Consider the following 21,741-nt stretch of genomic DNA (forward strand, 5'->3'; position numbering starts at 1 on the left):
GGTCTGACCTGCGCCTGTACAGATGAGATGAACCAGTGAGCACGACGTTCAATCAGCGGGTTGTGGATTTGTTTAACATTAAACCATTAGCATAATTAAGGGGTTATAATAGAATGTGCTAATTGCATTTTTTGGGTAGCGAGGGCATGTTTTCTTAATGGCTCATTAGACCCAAGTACATTAGCACATGTTTTCCTCCTCTCTCAGCGAGTCAGTCAGTGAGGAGGCTCAGTCTTAGCAGTCATGATGCCACATGATCAGGGACAGGAGTTATTCCTAATCTCTTCACCTGAGCAGGAAATACTCTGGGGCCCTAACTAGGCCCAGTCTATCCTGGTAAGGTCATGTGGTCAGGGATAAACTCTGCCCCATTAATGATGGATAAAGACCGGTGAGGTTCGAACGGCTGGTCTTTGTCCATCACTCAATGTCCATGTCAACCACAATACTGGGGCAAGAGTGTTCTTTCTCCTTTCTCGCTCCTATGTCTTGGTTCAAAAATAGAGTTAAAATAACAGTCTGCCAATTTCCTGTAATTTCTGTCCTAACTGAATTTGTATTTATGAATAGAACATGGAAATTGGATGCAATTTGGAGTAAAGTTAATTTCAATGATTGGTTTTAAAATGTTTTTTGTTATTTGAATTTCCAATCAAAGTTGAAATTAGTAGATGTTTTACATTGTCACAACACCCAGAGCTGTGGTAATAGCTAACCTATATATATATTTGTTTTTTATAGTAATGACTATGTTTTTTCTAAACGTGATCACCGTAGCTAGCCATGTCTAAAGCTTGTGATTTGTTCCGGTGCAGCTGCGTCACCTGGGAAACGATGAAGTTCACATAGTGTGGTCGGAGCACAGCAGGGACTACCGGCGCGGCATCATCCCCACTGACTTTGGAGACGTGCTGATCATCGTGTACCCCATGAAGAACCACACGTTCTTCATCCAGATCATGAAGAAACCACAGGTACTACAGATAAGCTGGTTGGCTGCTCTGAATACTCAATGCAAAACCAATATGGTAGTTTGTCACAATGAGATTTCAGAGTTTGCTTCTACACTTGGTTTATTTTCCACTAAATCCATGTCTGTAATGGGTGGTGTCATAGACTATTTTACTTGTCTTTTTTACATTAAACAAATATAATGGGTGTTATTTTCACAATTTCTCTACTAAAATTGATCAAACACATTCTAGCACTGCTCCAATCTATCTGACTTTCTCAACAAACCCATCTTAACTCTCTTTCCCGGTGTCCCACCAAACTAGCTTGTTGGTTTAGTGGGTTAACTGTCTGCCTGTCCAGCTGTGTGACTCTGAGATGGAAAGTAATGCCCTCCTCTTCCACTACAGTGCATCACCATCACTGTGGGTATGTGCTAGAGAACAACCGATATGGATTTATTAAGGCCAATGCCGATACCGTTTTTTGGGGGTCAAGGAGACCGATGGACAATATCGTTAAATTTGAACATTTTGATGACCAAACCGGTATCTTGTTTTTCAAAGTGCTGCCACCTGTATATGGACATTGTTTTGCCGAACAGTAAATGAATGAACACTTTCAATATGTCTACATACATTGTGTAATTTTCAAGTGTGCTTAAGCTAAATGATATGCAGCAGGAGTAGGTAGCTAAGAAGATGCTGTCCAGCCAGAGGTTCCTCAAGGACAGCTAGCAATGAACGAGTAAGTGGTGCCGGCTTGCAACAGTTTGACACGAGGCAAGTGCGCTTGCGCTCCATAGAAGACATCGGCTGCGCTAATCCTCAACGGCCGATAGACTAGCAATGGCTAATATTGGCCAAAAATATTGTCCAGACCAATTATCGATCGCTTTCTAGTATGTCTGAGGCAGTCACAGTGTCTGTCTCTCAGCTAGCTTTCTTCTTGGCGGCTACTGTGTTCTAAACCGCTGCACAGTGCACACAGAGCTATAGCTGGTTTTAGTGTGTCGGGTTTTAGTGTGTGTCGAAGCGAAAGCTTTCTCATTCCACTGACCTGCCAGCAGGACTCTGCCAACCTGTAGATGATGTCCACTGCCCTGTCTAGCCATCCACCTAATATCCCAATGTCCACACAGACAGGCAGAAAGACATCATTAAAACCTCTTATGAATCCCTTCACACGCCAATCCCTTTAGCGGGATTGATTTGACAACATCCAGTGAAATGGCAGCGCGCCATATTCAAACTACAGGAATATCAATATTCAACACTTAAGAAAATCTATGTGTAATACATCAAAATAAAGCGTAACTTCTTGTTAATCCAGCCGCTGTGTCAGATTTCAAAAAGGCTTTACGGTGAAAGCAGACCATGCGATTATCTGAGGACAGCGCCCCGCATACAAACACATCAAAATCATATTTCAACCAGGCAGGTGCGCCACAAAAGTCAGAAATAGCTATATAATTAATGCCTTACTTTTTGAAGATCTTCTGTTGGCACTCCAAAATGTCCCAGAAACATCACAAATGGTCCTTTTGTTTGATAATGTCCTTCTTTCTGTCCCAAAAATGTCCATTTATTTGGCGCGTTTGATTCAGAAATACACCGGTTTCAACTCGCCCAACATGCCTACAAAGTATCTAATAAGTTACCTGTAAACTTGGTCCAAACATTTCAAACAACGTTCCTAATCCAACATCAGGTACCCTAAAACGTAAATAATCAATACAATTTAAGACGGAATAAATTGTTTCCAATACAGGATAAAAACAACGTGAAGCGCGTTCCAGTTCACCAGCACCAAAACAGTAGAGTCCACCTGGAGTGACACTTACAATGAATAGCACTACTTCTTAATTTCTCAAAAGAAAAACATCAACCAATTTCTAAAGACCTTTGACATCTAGTGGAAGCCATAGGAACTGCAACCAGGTTCCTCATAAATGGGGCTTCCCATAGAAAACAATTCGAAAACACAATGAACTCCAAAAAAAATTTTTATCTGGATGGATTGTGCTTGGGTTTTCACCGGCAAATTAGTTGTGTTATAGTCACAGACATTATTCTAACAGTTTTAGGAACTTCAGCGTGTTTTCTATCCAAATCTACCAATTATATGCATATCCTAGCTTCTGGGCCTGAGTAACAGGCGGTTTACTTTGGGCACGCTTTTCATCCAGACGTCAAAATACTGCCCCCTAAAACCACCCAGTCCTCACTCCAAACCTCCACCATACTCAGAACCCCTCTCATTCGTATTCTATGGTGTTCTAGAGCTATATGTCAGTTTGAAGTGTGTTACAATCATTGAAGTGGAGGGCCTTTCTGTATAATGAGCTATTCCATGCAGAGTAGACAGCAGGGTTTATGAAGGGGCTCTGACATTCACGTCACATTCCAGGTCAACATTAATTCAACTCAGCAGATTTAAGATCTCCCCAAAAACCCATGAGCAGACCCGTGTGACACACACACCAACCACACACACATATGCGTGCTGCTCTCAAACACAGAGAACTGCCATTGTATTTGTTCAATAAAAGTTTTCTCTGGTATCAACAGTCATTTCTCTTACTCTACATTGATTTGCATTAGATGTGTGTGATTGTCATGCTAAATAACAAAACTCAAACCTTAATCACTCAAACCTGTGCCCAGTTGAGATGTCTCACGCATTTCATATGATTTTATGACTTAACCAGTATTTTTTTATAGCATTTTATCTGAATAATATAACATGTTAACTTTCTTCCTCTTTCTTCGTATTTGTTTCTTTCTGCCTCTATCCCTCTCTCTCCCTCCTTCCCCTTGTAGGTCCCTTTCTTTGGGCCTTTGTTCAACGGGGCCATCGTAACTGGAACGCTGCTGCCCAGCCTGGTGCGCGCCACCTGCATCAACGCCAGCAGAGCTGTCAAGTCCCGCCTGACGCTCTACCAGAGCTTGTATCCTTTCTGTTCACTCTTTACTCTGTTGCCTCTACCTTTCCTACAGTCCAGTCTGATCACAGAGCTTCAGCAGGTAGGTAGGCCAAGGAAGGGTATCTTTTTATATTCAAAGATAGATAGATGGATAGATCCTGACCAATTACCTATCTATCTAGCATTGTGAAGATTGTGAGAAATAACAGAAATACAAATAAACTTTTATATACAGCTAGCTAGCTGTATATAAAAGTTTATTTGTATTTCCTCACAATCTTCTTCACAATGCTCATATGAAAGAATTTAAATTATAAACGGGTCGATTGTTTTGATAACGGCATTAGCACTGCCAGTGGTTTGCCCAGGCTATTTCACATGTGGATGGTGTTGGCTGATCTGCATGGTTGAGCGTTGACACTGATATTGATGCACTGTCTGATTTGCATACAGCGATTAGCTGCGCACTGGGTTGAGGTGTGTTGCACAGCCCGCGGTAACATGTGCAGATGCATGTGGCTGTCTAGGTCTGTAGTGGTGATCTTATGTGTAACCTGTCTGTCGTCATGTATCATCTACCGAGTTTAGACGACAGCAGCAGAGACATGACTGTCATTAACCCCTCCCCTCCGTCCCTATAACAGCCTGCCTGTTGTTAAGTGTCTGACTCCAGCTGTACATGTCAGTTGGTTTAAGACAAGCGTAATCAGTGACTGAGAAAAATTTGCATGTGAATGAGGGGAGGACTGAGAGAGGGGAGGAAAGTTGTTTTTTGGAGCGGGCTTCGGGAAGGGGGGGTCTAATCTCCCATAAAGCCTTGCTGCTCTGCTCCTCCCTGGACAGGAACAGGGTATACAGACTAGCCTCACCATCACCACAGTATCTCTCTGCCGGTCACTATGGAAACACCCAACCTCCAGCTTTTGAGGTTGGATCCAAGTTGTGCAAAGAAAAGAGGGAAAGGGGAGTGGGCAGTAATGGCAGAGTTGTTTTTAAGGTGAAAACATGCACTGTTTTGGGGGCTACATGTGCGGCTATACATACTGTGTGTTTGATATTTGTAGAATTTCTATGCTTGCGTGTATGTGCATGCACACGGGTGTGTGTGTGTGTGTGTGTCCATCACACCCACCCATCAGCGAGCCTCATATCAGCCCCTCTCAGGGTCCCTGGGGGCATCAGTGGGACAGCAGAGTGACAGATGCCGGTTACCAGATGCCAAGTGAATTACTCCAGGGTGATATGGTTTGTGCTGCCACAGGCCTGCCTGCTTGCACTGGAAGCCCAGGGGAGGGGAGCCAGCACTGGGCTGGGAAAGACCAGGTGTACCTGGCATTCCTTAGCAGGTGGAGAGCAACACGACAGCTGTATCTATGAGATGAGATAAGCGCTGGCCTGGGCTGGCTAGGCTGACGCGTTGGCAGTGTGAAGCAGCCAGCCAGGCTGAGGCCCCACATACTGCAGGTCTGGAGGATGAGCAGACAAATGGAGCCTCCCAGGCAATGGATGCTGGTAGTGCCAACTGGTTTCTGTGTGTGTCTGGGCCTCCTGGCTGGAAGACTTGGTGAAGAGAAAAGGGTTATGTTTAAACAAAAGAATCGTCAGGGGGGTGATGAGTCTGTTTTATCAAGGCAGGGAGCACACACAAACACACACACACACACACAAACTATATTGTAAAGATATTTTTATTTCTTTAATCCTACCAGCAAATGAAGTTCACTCTATTTTCTGAACAATGTTTGAAATGATACAATTTAGAATGCCACAGGCAAGACCCATTCCTTCCTCTGATTATGTCACAGAAATGGCTGCTGTTGTAAATGTTTTTTGTACAAGTCAGAACAGTGACCTGTCTGTTTGTGTAGCAGAGATTAAATCCCTATCCAGCGTTTCCCCCTCACAATGCCCCGGCACTTCTCAATCTGCTGTTTGTAGCCAGGTCACTCTTCAAGGTAATTCGTTTAATATTTCTTCAATGAGAAGCCACATGACCCCTGTGCATCCAAATAAAGGCTGGCCTGGCGCTGTGGGGCTCTGCTCTGTGGTGTCCTCTCTCCCGCTCCCTCTGCCACAGAACTGGAGAGGTCTAGAGCAGCCAGGCGCTCTGCTGCACCATCACTACGGCTAATTGGATTTTGTATTGAAAAATGACCACCAGCCACATCACCTGAGAACACACACAGCAAATCCTCCTTTCCGCTACAGCGGACTGTGCACCATGGCAAACGGAGAAGTGTGTGTGTTTGTCTGTGTGATACAAAACACTGACCAATGGACATACTTGAATCATGTCTGTACAAGTGGATTTATGGGTGTCATTCTCCTCAAGCTCTGTACAGCATTCTGCTCTACTCAGTGACAACACAGTAATATTATTTCAGAGCCCTCAGCGCTATTGAATGTGAAAGACAGTCCTGCCCCCACAAGCATGTTACAAGGCAGTCAGAAATCATACATAATGTAATCTATTATTGATAGGGCCTTGTTGGAAGAGGCAGCTGCCTTGGCTGTATGAGTCCTAATAGTCACCCTGTATGAACCCTGAGCAGCGAGCTGGCTGGCTGTCTACTCCACTGTCAGTAGAGATCCAATGTGGGTGGTGAGGACATTACATGAGGGAGGAAAATAATCAGATGGGAAAGCTCCCACTATCCAAGTACCACTCCATATATCAATCATACATTAATAAGAGAAAGAATTTGATGAACTTCCCTGACATCCGATGTGTAATTTATTTCCAACCATGTGGAAGTGATGTGGCTATAGTAGAAGTGTCTCTGAGTGGACTTCCTCTGCTGGCACGTAGCCTGTTGGGTTTCTGACTGGAGGCTTTATCCAACAGTCAGTAAGTGTTATTCTCTCTCAGGAACAGGCACTGGGGTTTGATGTGCCGTCACTCCTAGTGTGTGTGTGTTTAGGTGGCAGGAGCCTTTAATAGGTGAGAGGAAGTAGAGCTGACCTTCATTCTGAAACGCAGCCTCCCTGTCGGACAGAATCAATAGCTTTTGCGCGCTGCCCTTACTACCCTCCCCTAAGACAGACAGACACACAAACACACACACACACACACACACTGAGCGATCCATCTCCAGGCAGCGATCAATAGCCATAATCTATGGGCCATGGCCAGTCATGTGAGCCGGTCTTTTCAAATCCAAATCAAATGTTATGTCACATGCTTCATAAACAACAGGAGTACACTAACAGTGAAATGCTTACATACAGCCCTTCCCAACAATGCAGAGAGAAAGACAATAGAGAAATAATAGAAAAGTTTTAACGCATAATAATTAAAGTAATAATAAATGCACATGAGTAATGATAACTCGGCTACATACACGGGGTACCAGTACTGAGTCCATGTGCAGGGGTATGAGGTAATTGAGGTAGATATGTAACTAGGAATAAAGTGACGGATCATAAACAGTAGCAGCAACATATGGGACAGGTTTTTTTTATTTTTATGAAAGGGGCAATGCAGATAGTCCAGGTGTTCAGTTAACTATTTAGCAGTCTTATGGCTTGGGAGTAGAAGCTGTTCAGAGTCCTGTTGGTTCCAGACTTGGTGCATCAGTACTGCTTGCCGTGCAGTAGCAGAGAACAGTCTAACAAATCAAATCAAGCTTTATTTATACAGCACATTTCAGACATGGAATGCAACGCAATGTGCTTTACAGCCAAAAACGAATAAAAAACATGGATAATAAAAGCTGAAATATTTACTTCACAGCAAACATAAGATAAAAAACATGGATAATAAAAGCTGAAATATTTACTTCACAGCAAACATAAGATAAAAAACAAATGACACAAACGGAACAACAAAAACCTCCCTAAGGAAAATCAAAGCTAGAAATATGGGTTTCCAGGTCCACAGTTTCAGCCCCCCCCCCCCCCCCCCCCATGTGCTCTAGCAGGCTATTCCAGAGGCTGGGGACATAACTAAAGGCTGCCTCAATGCTTCTTGGTCCTAAGCTTTGGGATCGTTTTGAGAAGGCCAGTGCCAGAGGGCATGAGGGACCTACTGGATACATAACTTGAAAACATGTCTGACATGTACTTTGGTGAACAATCGTGGATTGATTTAAAAATCAATAGAATAATCTTAAAATGAATTCTAAAACTCACAGACAGCCAGTGCAGAGACCTTAAGACTGGTGTAATGTGTGTGTGTGCCATCTGGTCTTGGATAGCACCCCAATCTATGATTATGGTGGCTGAAGTCTTAAACCCGACAATTTTATCGAGGTTTAGAGTTCCTGGATGGCAGGGAGCTCAGCCCCAGTGATGTACTGGGCCATATGCACTACCCTCTGTAGCGCCTTGCTGTCGGGTTGCCAACCATTTGCCATATCAAACGGTGATGCAGCCAGGGAAGATGTGGCGGATGTGTTGTTGCCTACCCTCACCACCTGGGGGTGGACCGTCAGGAAGTCCAGGATGCAGTTGCACAGGAAGGTGTTCAGTCCCAGTGTCCTTAGCTTAGTGGCGAACTATGATGTTGAACGCTGAGCTGTAGTCGATGAACAGCATTCTCACATAGGTGTTCCTCTTGTCCAGGTGGGAAAGGGCAGTGTGGAGTGCAACATAAATTGTATCATCTGTGGATCGAGGTGAGGAAGAGGATATTTAAGATACTGTTTCAGATGTTTTCAGAAGATGGGCAGGGACTCTGCTGTCCTAGATTCAGGAGCTGCCCTCCCTTTGGGGTGGGAGGGCCTAGAGACCTGAGATGGCAGAACGGAGTGCTTGGTTTGGGTTGTAGGGTTTGAACATATCCTGAAGGCAGTCCCTCTTGCTGTTCCGTAGGTAAGAACCATGGTCTTGTAGTGGATGTAAGCTTCAACTGGAAGCCAGTGGAGTGTGCGGAGGAGCGGGGTGACATGAGAGAACTTGGGAAGGTTGAAAACCAGGCAGGCAGCTACATTCTGGATAGGTTGCAGGGGTTCGATGGCACAAGTGGGGAGCCCAGCTAACAGCGAGTTGCAGTAGTCCAGACGGGAGAAGACAAGTGCCTGGATTAGAATCTCATGCTCAATCTACGGATGTTGTAGAGCATGAACCTGCAGGAGCGGGTCACTGCTTTGATGTTTACAGTGAACAACAGGGTGTTGTCCAGGGTTCCAGGGAGGGCTACACTCTAAACTGTGGAGTTGTCAACCGTGATGGAGAGGTCTTTGAGTGGGCAGGCCTTCCCCGGGAGGTAGAGCAGTTCCATCTTATTGAGTTTGAGGTGATGGGCCTACATCCAAGTTGAGATATCTGCCAGGCACGCAGAGATGCGTGTCGCCGCTTGGGTGTCAGAGCGGGGGAAGGAGAAGGACTGCTACCCACCTAACGGAGCCCAGTGGAAGCTCGGACTGCTACCCACCTAACAGAGCCCAGTGGAAGCTAGGACTGCTGCCCACCTCACGGAGCCCAGTGGAAGCTAGGACTGCTACCCACCTAACGGAGCCCAGTGGAAGCTAGGACTGCTACCCACCTAACGGAGCCCAGTGGAAGCTAGGACTGCTACCCACCTAACGGAGCCCAGTGGAAGCTAGGACTGCTACCCACCTAACGGAGCCCAGTGGAAGCTAGGACTGCTACCCACCTAACGGAGCCCAGTGGAAGCTAGGACTGCTACCCACCTAACGGAGCCCAGTGGAAGCTAGGACTGCTACCCACCTAACAGAGCCCAGTGGAAGCTAGGACTGCTACCCACCTAACAGAGCCCAGTGATACAGGCCCAGCCTCATATAGCCTACCGCTCTACCAGCTCTGTAGCTCAGCATTTGCATGCTCATAAAAACATATCTGTGAGACTCTTGCAGTTGATATTGGCCTACTGCTTTCTGTAGTTTTTCGACTCCCCGGTGGCCATGCATGTTTAATTAGGGTTTTAGTAGTATTGAGTGTTGTATTCTCACTCTCCTCTGAATAAGGCTTGGTTTCCCTTTGTCATTGTCCCTGCATGGATAACAATGTCTTCTTTAGTACAAGAGAATTCTTTACCTAGTCAAGATGAAAGCATGCTTTAGTCTATGAAAGGAGGTTATGAATGGAAGCTGTCATGTTAGTGTAGCTGAACATGTATTATTTAGCATTGCTGATAAGCCTTTATTTGCCAGCTGTTGTGCCATAACACTCACCAGTCTGCAGCCATCTCCCTGTGAACTGAGTGCTTGGCTTGGCACAGTGTGAGCTCTATACTGGTCCGGCCCATTAAGAGGGGTGAGCTGAGCTGTGGATAACTAGCCAACATCCCTCTTCCATAAGCCTATCAGTGAGAAGTGATGTGTGCAACTCTAACTCACCTCTGTCTTTGCCTTCGATTTAGAGGGGTTGTGAAGTCGTGTGGAATAGCAACCTGTTTCTATTAGTTTAGGGTATTGTTACTCTATGTGTCCAGTCCAGCTCTGTCACAGTCCAGCTCTGTCACAGTCCAGCTCTCGGGAACACTCTGACCCAATGGGACCCCATAAATCTGTGGCAGGCTTTGGGCCTACAGTGCTAGGCAGGGTGGAGGTAGGTAGGGGTAACTGAGGGAGGTGAGTTGGGTTGGAGACTGTTGTTGGGTGAAGCAGGTCTTTGGTGGAGTTACCTAGGCAATAGGCTGGGCTTGAGTTTGGAGGGGGCCGGGGACTGGATGGAAAGGGGCCTGTGGTTGGGCTTTATGCCATTTTACTGAATGTTTTAACCTAATCCCATTATCAGTGTAGCGCACTGCCTTTCCTCCGCTCTCCGACTGCTCCCACACCTCTCCAGCTGACCAGCTGTTCCTGGGGCTCATGACAATGTCCGATGTGTTCAGATCACTGAGTCCCTCCCACCCAGCACCCACACACCACCACTCCACGCCCGCTCGCTCAGTCTCCAAACAGCAGACAGCTCTGCCACTGAGGCTAAGAAGGGCCTGGAGGGCTAGGGGGGAGAGGGGGGCACGCACAGGCCTGTCAAACCCAGCCCTGACTCAGGAGGCAGCCTGGCCGGATGGCATATGGCGTCTAGCTTCATACAACATGCAAAAGTATTCTCTTCCCTCTCCACCCCCTCCCTTCCCTCCCTCCCCCACTGCTAATGCAGAATGACTCATAGCATTACAAAAAAAAAATTTCCTCAGTCCCTCTTCCCTCTCCCCCCAATACTACCTCTAACAAAAGGGGTCTCTCACGCACCCTCAGTGAAAGCCCTCGGGCCGGTGGCTGAGCGGAGCGCAGGGCCAGACTCTTAAACACAGGTAGAGCAGGCGTGGAAACAGACGGCTGACAGCAGGGACTGAGGGGCTTGATGACAGTGCAGGGCCCTTAAATGCCATACACACACGGTTTGTGTTTCTGCACTGATCCTGGGCATGAGAAGAACACAGAGAGGATGAGGGGTATGGGTGGTTTAGTCTGAAAAATAAAATGCTGCTTCTTTGTCTAATGTTTTGTTGGAGTTTGTGTTATGGGTAGGCTGTGCTGAAGTTAAACTGTCAATAGCCTCTTAAATGGAAGAATTTATAATGCCTTTATTTGATTGTAGTGCGTTGTTTAAAAAAAAATGTCCATTCAAAATTGTGATCGTGTTGATCGAGCTAATATTGAATTGGTCTTTGAAGTTGTAAGCTAATAAAAAGTTACAAATAAAGATGCTCCATCCACAGTTGCTGCACAAACCAAATGTTGTTTCCAATACATATGCCAACCTGATAAGACACTCAATATTTCAGATCCCTGTTTGTACACATTACAACACAGTATAATGTTACTGAAAGAATGTCCATTCATGTCAATTTGGTATCTTTAAACTTGAACCCTTGCCCCTCCCCTCCCTGCTCCGTCTGTTATGCATTCATGCCTGACATCTGTCTGTTTGTAAGAGTGCAGTGAAAGGCAGAGAGGTTGCCAGATCTGCGTGGGATCCCCCTTACTCTCCCACCAGCCAGCCAGCCCCAGTTGGAAGGTGTGATGTGTCAGGTAGCGTTACTGGGACCATCATTATGAACTTGTCAGGAGTAAACCCCGGAGGGGTTCGGTAGCCATTAGACACCCCTAGTTGTAATAACTGTGAAAGCTGTCTCTGTTGCACGCTATTAAACCCTGGGCCATTCTTCCATATGTCTTGTTGTTATGGGGTTAATTTATCTATTGATTTGTGGAGAAAAACATGCGATAAAGGAATCCCTGGTTGAAAAGTCTTTCTCTGAGAAGATTGGTGTCGATGGTTTATTCATGTTAAGTATTTGGCTTTGTTAGCGGTCATAGCTGTGGACAGCAGTGGTCATACTCTGTGTGTGTAGTCTACTGTTTTACTCTGTGAATTATTAAGCACCAGCGTTACGGTGTATCAATACTTTGAGTCCTTGCTTAAATATGGAAAGCCGTCCTCTCTGCCTTTCACTGACTCAGTACCAGTACCACAGTACATTTCAGTGAAGAGGACATGTTAATAGTGATTGATGTGTGTGTGGTTCTACGGAGGGTTTAAAACCTCTCTGCTTTAAGTGATTAGCATTTAGCTAGCCATTCCATCTGTTCCCCTAGCCCTGTTTAATTAATGAACTTTCTTTCTCTCCTCTCCTCTCCTCTTCTCCCCTCCCCAAGCCAGCCAGCCAGCCAACCAAACGCCACTAAAGGAAAGCTGTTAGCCCTCTCAGGTTATACAAATGGATGCTTGTTCTTGTTTCCCCTACAATGGCTGCGTTTTCATTGATTAGTTTGGTTTTGTTTCCCCTCTTTTGTCTCGGGGTTCTTGAGGGTAGGTTAATGAGCTTTCCTGGGAAGCCTCCGCACTTGGAATCTAGGAATAAATAGGATTTGTATTTTCTTTTGTTACGCTCTTGGCAGAAAAGCAAAACTGTGTGTGTGTGTGTGTGTGTGTGTGTGTGTGTGTGTGTGTGTGTGTGTGTGTGTGTGTGTGTGTGTGTGTGTGTGTGTTCATGTTGATGGGATATGTGTGAATGGATAGTGAAGGCCCTGACGCTGGAATGGTCCGGAGAGTTTTCTAGGGTTGCTGCTTGGTCCATTATTCCTCATCAGAATCAGTGGGCCTGGAGCACTCAAACACTGGGCTCTGTAACCCTCCTGTCTCCTTAGGCTTGATGTCTTGTAGAAGATGGAGGAAAGAATATATGTAAAACCCCTCTTTCTGTCCTTCTCTCCATTTCTCTCTCCCCCTCTCTATCTCTTGTTTCAACGAGGCACTGGACAGCCTTTGTCAAGATAAAGCTGGCTTCTTTGTTTGCCAGCATTTTTTCATTCTCTTGCTAATCGCTGTGGTCGTGTGCCTATGTTGGAGCCCATATTTCACGCTCCGCTCTTCTTTGTCTGACGCCTGCCCTGATAAGGATCCCCGTTCTAGGTCCGCTCTGATATTGAAATCCTCCAGCGTCGCAGAGAGAGCCTTCAATCATCCATTATCTATGCTCCAGTGATTACCATTCAATATCTCAGTCTCTCGTCCTCACCGGCCATAGCACTAAGAATGTCCCCTGAAAAGACCAGGGCTAGCTCTTCTCTGTCGCATTCAAGGATATCCACAGATATTTCTGTCGTCGTCTCGAGACGGCCCGTATTCAATGCTACCGGGAAATGTCAGCAAAATGTCACTCATCAATTACCCCAGGAATCACTCAGTCTCTGTGATGTGACTCTGGGTTAGGGACTTCTTTTGTCAAGAAACCTTTGACCTCGCTAAATTTTCTCCTAAAATAGACATTATGCTAGCTTTTCAATTCTCTTTTATCATAATGAGACTAGAACCACTGTCTGAAGATTTCCTCCATTGCCTTTAATGTCACTGCCTTAATTGGTTATTTTAAAGAGGAATTAGTTGATTATTTATAAGTTGCCTCTTTAAAAAGTTCAAAGGCAGCGCATGCTCTTCTTCTGGCCTATCTCCATTGTTTCCCAGTGGAGGATGTCCTTGTCCTGAGCATTTGCATTTTTGCATTAAATGGAATTTTCCACATAGAGACCAACAAAAACAAAACATTAAAGTGTGTATAGTGCATTTTCCGCCCCTTCTTCCCAGAAAGCGCCCTTTGATGTGGTAATGCAGAGAGTCTGTGTAGGTCGTGAAGTGCCAGCCATTGATTTGGCCACAGAGCAACGTCCTGTACAGTAGGCCTTCCTGTGGTTAGCACTGCCATTTGGTGCTCTGCATGTATTTGCTGTGCTACTGTTGTTGCATTGGACAAAGAGAGCTTGATTTGATTCTCTGGTAATCAGCTATAGATGTATTTGTAGTGCAGCATTTTTTAACATTTTCTAAACCTTTTTAGACTTAGACTTACAAATTGCGATCTTTGTAGATGTTCCTCTCTATGTTTTCCATTTTAAATGTTGACAGAAACCTGGTTTACCAGACCTGCACTCCTCCAAAAGGATTTGTCAGGAAACAAAGGCCCTGAGCTCTTCAGATTTATGCTGTCCACATCTTCATTAGTTATGTATAGCCACTAATTACTATTGATGAAATTCTAGCAGTTTGGGCTACAAATCTATAGGTATTGTCATTATAATGAGTGTTATTTACTCTCAGATCTCCGGGCCAGGGGGATATAGATGGAATGGCCTTTGTGCAGGCAGATAAGGCCCTGGCTGCTATAGCTGCACCCACTTGTTCTTGTATCTGCCGACTTTGACAAAATCCTGCTTCCCTCCCCCTACTTTGTTGTGGCCGTCTGCAGAGATGTATAGCACTTCCCGGCTCCTCCATCTGTTTTTCTGTGTCTATGAAAAGGCCCATTATAATCCATCACTGTATATGGACGCACTGCGAGCCGCTAAGCAGGATGAACACCAGGAATCCAATATGCCTCAATCCATCGGTTAATTATCTGGCCACCCTCACAGGGATTTTTGTTTTAGCAAGTTTTCTAACCAACATTGTCTCTGTACATCCACTTAAAAAGACACCCAGTCTGTGCTGGGGATGGGGATGGGGTTAAGGCTACTGAATGGGCTCCATGCAGCCACACTGGGCTAAGACGGCTCCTGATTAACCCTCGAGTGACTAGCTAATGTCATTGAAGTAGGACCACCTGGCGATGAGACTGTACAGTCAGCTGCTAGTGGAGGGCCAGAATGGGGAGGACCAGGTGTTATGCTCCGGACCCCTAATTGTTGCCATGTAATAGCCCGCTTGACTGCACAGTGTGGCCCTGGGGCTAGGATTAGAAAAAGCTGTTGCCAACACAGAAGTCCATTTTCTTTCTGCCCAGTTTTTTTCATACCTCTTTCTTGCCATCCCACCCCCACTAATCATTCCAGGTAGTAGGGAGCCCCCCCCCCCCCCCCCACCCATCCTTCCTCCCCCTGCTCATTCACTCCTACTTCACAACAAGCTGCTGTCAGGCCGGGGGAGGGGCGGTGGGGGGGGTGGTTGAGGAAGGCTGGAGAGAAAGACAATGAAAGAAAAGAGGGGGTAGAAAGGGGCGTCAGACAGAGCTGGGAGTTTTTCTGGTATTCCAGGAGGAGGTAATCCCAGGTGAACAGCCGTGTCCGTCTGTACGGCAGCTTTGAGAACTCCATCTGCTCCTGCTAACCATTCACACTGTAGAGGAGAGAAGGCCCCCATAGTCTGCCCTTCCCTCTGCGCTCCCCTCGTGTGTCACATACATTTATCAAACTCTTCCTGTCCTCCAAACTGACACCCACTCACAGCGGTATTATTACCGTAATCTTCACGGCCGTATTATTACCGTAATCTTCACGGCCGTATTATTACCGTAATCTTCAGGGAAAACGACGTAGAAACTATCCTGAGAGAGGACAGATTGGCATGCGACACTGTCTGCTACTGGTAGTAATTTTTTATAAGAGCCCCAAACTAATTATGATTCTAATGACATTGATTGGAATATGGCTGTAATGCAGAGATGAGGGCAAATGAATTCACTCTTGTCCCTGTAACTAACCTTGACTCTTCAGCACATTCATAAAGGAATGATAACTGTGATCATCTGTAACCCTGTGCTAATCATTAGCATTCCCACTAAATGCCTGCTGTTTTGCATAAGGCCAGCCAATTCTATTTGCCCACAGAACCTTTCACTAAGAGGCTAATGTAGGGATGGGAGAATGCAATGCTGGAGCATGAATCCAAACAGGTCTTGGAAGCAGACAGCGATACCACACGTTAACGCATCGCAATCATTTCCCCGCACATGCCACAAGCGTCATTAAAATTTCAGAGGCCTGGTCCGTGTGGTAAATATTTCATTAGCGTTCCCTGGAACATTGTGTGTTAACGTGGGGTTACACAAATGTTTCTAGTGTGGGATTGGAGCAGGATAGAGGTGGTATGACTCACATGTTGAATATACTCTACATGACCAAAAGTATGTGGACACCTACTTGTCGAATATCTCCTTCCAAAATCATGGGCATTAATATGGAGTTGGTTCCCCGTTTTCTGCTATAATAGCCTCCACTCTTCTGGGAATGCTTTCCACTAGATGTTGGTACATTGCAGCGGGGACTTGCTTCCATTCAGCCGCAAGAGCATTAGTGAGGTCGGGCACTGATGTTGGGCGATTAGACCTGGCTCTCATCCCAAAGGTGTTCGATGGGGTTGAGGTCAGGGCTCTGTGCAGGCTGGTTGAGGTCTTCCGAACCGATCTCGACAAACCATTTCTGTATAGACCCCGCTTTATGCACGGGGGCATTGTCATGCTGAAACAGGAAAGGACCTTCCCCAAACTGTTGCCACAATGTTGGAAGCACAGAATCATCTAGAATGCCATTGTATGCTGTAACGTTAAGATTTCCCTTCATTGGAACCAAGGGGCCTAGCCCGAACCATGAAAAACAGCCCCAGACCATTATTCCTCCTCCACCAAACTTTACAGTTGGCACTATGCATTTGGGCAGGTAACTTTCTCCTGGCATCCGCCAAACCCAGATTCGTCCGACGGATTGCAAGATGGTGAAGCGTGATTCATTACGCCAGAGAACGTGTTTCCACTGCTACAGAGTCCAATGGCAGCGAGCTTTACACCACACCAGCCGACGCTTGGCATTGCGCATGGTGATCTTAGGCTTGTGTGCAGCTCCTCAGCCATGGAAACCCATTTCATGAAGCTCCCGACGAACAGTTCTTGTGCTGATGTTGCTTCCAGGGGCAGTTTGGAACTCTGTAGTGAGTGTTGCAACCGAGGACAGACAATTTTAATGCGCTACAAGCTTCAGCACTCGGCGGTCCTGTTCTGTGAGCTTGTGTGACCTACCACTTCGCGGCTGAGTTGTTGTTGCCCCTAGACGTTTCCACTTCACAATTACAGCACTTACAGTTGACGGGGGCCGCTCTAGCAGGGCAGAAATTTGACGAACTGACTTATTGGAAAGGTGGCATCCAATGACGGTGCCACGTTGAAAGTCACTCAGCTCTTCAGTATGGGCCATTCTACTGCCAATGTTTGTCTATGAAGATTGCATGGCTGTGTGCTCGATTTTATACACCTGTCAGCAACGGGTGTGGCTGAAATAGCCGAATTCACATACATTTGTGTATGTCTGAAAATATATATTTTGGTCCACGGTTTGAAATTGTATTTATAGATCATGGACACGGATTTTTCAAAGTCATGTCCATCCACCCTCACACTTGATAGGTCTAGTGGTCATAGGAAAACAGTGGTTTGCTAATAATGCACAATCATGTCCCCCACTCTGTTGAGGCCTCCATTGTTTCAGCCAAACAACGTGTTCAGGCCATTGCACCCTCTACAACCACTGTGATTATTATTATTTGACCCTACTGGTCATCTATGGACATTTGAATATCTTGACCATGTTCTGTTATAATCTCTACCTGGCACAGCCAGAAGATGACTGGCCACCCCTCAGAGCATGGTTCCTCTCTAGGTTTCTTCCTAGGTTCCTGCCTTTCTAGGTAGTTTTTCCTGGCCACTGTGCTTCTACATCTGCACTGTTTGGGGTTTTAGGCTGGGTTTCTGTATAGCACTTTGTGACATCGGCTGATGTGTAAAGTGCTTTATAAATAAATGTGATTGCTTGATTGAGGCCATGGAGGTTTTCATCCAAACCTGGGCACCTTCGCTCAGATTAGACGACAAAGGACAAGTTCAAAGGTTTTTCTGACCACCAACCATCCACTAGAGCATGTCAGTCAGGCAGTCTTTTATAGCTCATCTTATTCTAACTTTCTGTTAATGTGATGGAGCCCCGTGACGGGCTGTTTTAATTCTCTGCGTTTGATTACTCATTACTCCATTGTGCTCCACATCTAAGGCTGATAGGTTTCTGGCGCTGATCAATGGACGGCTCTTTGAAAGGAGATTTGTTACACATTTGAATACACACCCAACCTGCCCTTTGATAACAAACAGTCATGTTGGATAACCAAGTGACAATGCCATAATTTATTACGTAATCACTGTGGCATAGTTTTTAGGCCAGTCGACCATAACTCGGGTATACAGTTGAAGTCTGAAATTTACATACACTTAGGTTGGAGTCATTAAAACTCATTTTTCAACCACTCCACAAATGTCTTGTTAACAAACTATAGTTTTGGCAAGTCGGTTAAGACATCTACTTTGTGCATGACACAGATTATTTCAGGTTATTTTACTTATAATTCACTGTATCACAATTCCAGTGGGTCAGAAGTTTACGTACACTAAGTTGACTGTGCCTTTAAACAGCTTGGAAATTGACATAATTTGAGTCAATTGGAGGTGTACCTGTGGATGTATTTCAAGGCCTACCTTCAAACTCAGTACCTCTTTGCTTGACATAATGGGAAAATCAAAAGAAATCAGCCAAGACTTCAGGTGAAAAAAATTAGACCTCCACAAGTCTGGTTCATCCTTGGGAGCAATTTCCAAATGCCTGAAGGTACCATGTTCATCTGTACAAACACAAGTACGCAAGTATATACACCATGAGACCACGCAGCCGTCATACTGCTCAGGAAGGAGACGCATTCTGTCTCCTAGAGATGAACGTACTTTGATGCGAAAAGTGCATATCAATCCCAGAACAACAGCAAAGGACCTTGTGAAGATGCTGGAGGAAACAGGTACAAAAGTATCTATATCCAGAGTAAAACGAGTCCTATATCGACATAACCTGAAAGACCGCTCAGCAAGGAAGAAGCCACTGTTCCAAAACCACCATAAAAAAGCCAGACTACAGTTTGCAACTACACATGGGGACAAATATCGTACTTTTTGGAGAAATGTCCTCTGGTCTGATGAAACAAAAATAGAACTGTTGGCCATAATGAACATCGTTATGTTTGGAGGAAAAAGGGGGATGCTTGCAAGCCGAAGAACACCATCCCAACCATGAAGCACGGGGGTGGCAGCATCATGCTGTGGGGGTGCTTTGCTGCAGGAGGGACTGGTGCACTTCAAAAAATAGATGGCATCATGAGGCAGGAAAATTATGTGGATATATTGAAGCAACATCTCAAGACATCAGTCAGGAAGTTAAAGCTTGGTCGCAAATGGGTCTTCAAATGGAAATTGACGCCAAGCATACTTCCAAAGTTGTGGCAAAATGGCTTAAGGACAACAAAGTCAAGGTATTGGAGTGCCCATCAGAAAGCCCTGACCTCAATCCTATAGAACATTTGTGGGCAGAACTGAAAAAGTGTGTGCGAGCAAGGAGGCCTACAAACCTGACTCAGTTACACCAGCTCTCTCAGGAGGAATGGGACAGAATTCACCCAACTTATTGTGAGAAGCTTGTGGAAGGCTACCCGAAATGTTTAACCCAAGTTAAACAATTTAAAGGGAATGCTAACAAATACTAATTGAGTGTATGTAAACTTCTGACCCACTGGGAATGTGATGAAAGAAGTAAAACCTGAAATAAAAAATCTCTCTACTATTATTCTGGCATTTCACATTCTTAAAATAAAGTGGTGATCCTAACTGACCTAAGACAGGGCATTTTTACTATGATTAAATGTCAGGAATTGTGAAAAACTGAGTTTAAATGTATTTGGCTAAGGTGTACGTAAACTTCCAACTTCAACTGTAGATGCTGTACGTTTGATTTGCTATGAAGTCCTAATGGATTATTAGTGCGCCTAAGGGATTTGTAAGCTGCCAGAGACATCGCATGCTTAAGAAAATGGGCCACTTCTTCATTGTGGTCCAGTCATAAATAAGGGCCCATGACAGCTAGCAGACACAGCCCTCTGTCTGGATTGGTGCTGCTGGCTACTGTAGCAGTGATGTCACGGGTAAGTAGTGATGTCACGGCCATAACTCCCTGTGCCCCGTCTCACTCTCAGATGGACGGTGGTGAGGTGTGGTTGGCTTGAGAGGCTGACTGAGGGAGACTCAGCCCCCTGAAGGTGTTGTTAACCTAGCCTTAATGCCAGTGTAACCCCCTGGGGCACTGGTCCTTATTAGGCCACTTGTTAAAGCTCCCGTAATTTGCCATTTTATTAGACTTCAGTACAGCTCATATTGCATCTTAGCCAGGTCGTTATTAGAAATGAGAACAGCTTCTCAATTCACTTCCCAGGTGAAAGAATAGAGAAATATCTCTTTCTATCTTTCTCGCTCACCCACTACTTCCTGATTCTCACAGGAACAATCTGTCTAATGAGACACTAGGGCTTGGATATATTCCTATGCATTATGGGTACTTTCAGACATACTGAGTAGTTTCTGTCATATGCTCTCTCTTTAGCCCCTCTTTCAACAGAATTCCTCTTTCTGTCTCTCTCTACCTGAAATCAAATTAATCTCTGAAGCCATCTCTCTCATAGACTAGACATAACATACTAAACCAAAATCTGGGACACTCAAATTAGTATGATATATTACTTTTGGTATAGTTACATAAGACAGAAGGTTACTTAAGGCTGAAGTAGGACAGGGTAGGTGGGCATATAACGCGTACGTCTCGCAACCCAAAGGTTGCGCGTTCGAATCTCATCACGCACAACTTTATCATTTTAGCTAATTAGCAACTTTGCAACTTCTTAGCATATTAGCTTCCCCTAACCTTCACCCTTTAACATAACTCCTAACCTTAAGCCTAATCCTTAGCCTAGCTAACAGCATTAGCCACCTAGCTAACATTAGCAACAGCAAACTGGAATTAGTAACATATCATACGTGTTGCAAATTCTTTTTTTATTTTATTTTATTTTACCCCCTTTTCTCCCCAATTTTCGTGGTATCCAATTGCTAGTAATTACTATCTTGTCTCATGGCTCGGGAGAGACGAAGGTCGAAAGCCATGCGTCCTTTTTTTTTATTTCACCTTTATTTAACCAGGTAGGCTAGTAGAGAACAAGTTCTCATTTGCAACTGCGACCTGGCCAAGATAAAGCATAGCAGTGTGAACAGACAACAACACAGAGTTACATGTGGAGTAAACAATAAACAAGTCAATAACATGGTAGAAAAAAAAGAGAATCTATATACAATGTGTGCAAAATGCATGAGGAGGTAGGCAATAAATCGAATAATTACAATTTAGCAGATTAACACTGGAGTGATAAATCATCAGATGATCATGTGCAAGAAGAGATACTGGTGTGCAAAAGAGCAGAAAAGTAAATAAATAAAAGCAGTATGGGGTGAGGTAGGTAAATTGGGTGGGTAGTTTACAGATGGACTATGTACAGCTGCAGCGATCGGTTAGCTGCTCGGATAGCAGATGTTTAAAGTTGTTGAGGGAGATAAAAGTCTCCAACTTCAGAGATTTTTGCAATTCGTTCCAGTCGCAGGCAGCAGAGAACTGGAAGGAAAGGCGTCCAAATTAGGTTTTGGCTTTAGGGATGATCAGTGAGATACACCTGCTGGAGCGCGTGCTACGGGTGGGTGTAGCCATCGTGACCAGTGAACTGAGATAAGGCGGCACTTTACCTAGCATAGCCTTGTAGATGACCTGGAGCCAGTG

General features: G+C 45.1%; 1 protein-coding gene across 7 annotated transcripts in view; it reads left to right on the plus strand.

Annotated features, from left to right (window-relative positions):
- Nucleotides 1-21,741, plus strand: part of LOC129811546 (ral GTPase-activating protein subunit alpha-2-like) — a 197,779-nt gene that overhangs the window by 141,176 nt on the left and 34,862 nt on the right. For all 7 annotated transcript variants that reach the window (XR_008752897.1, XM_055862943.1, XM_055862946.1 and 4 more), the window contains 2 exons: nt 816-974; nt 3,774-3,901. Coding sequence is in view for 6 of the 7 variants with exons in the window: in XM_055862943.1 (XP_055718918.1) it covers nt 816-974; nt 3,774-3,901 (287 nt within the window). In the remaining variant the exon portion in view is untranslated. The remainder of the gene's footprint in view (nt 1-815; nt 975-3,773; nt 3,902-21,741) is intronic.

The sequence above is a fragment of the Salvelinus fontinalis genome, chromosome 15 (assembly GCF_029448725.1).
Source record: "Salvelinus fontinalis isolate EN_2023a chromosome 15, ASM2944872v1, whole genome shotgun sequence".
Classification (NCBI taxonomy): Eukaryota; Metazoa; Chordata; class Actinopteri; order Salmoniformes; family Salmonidae; genus Salvelinus; species Salvelinus fontinalis.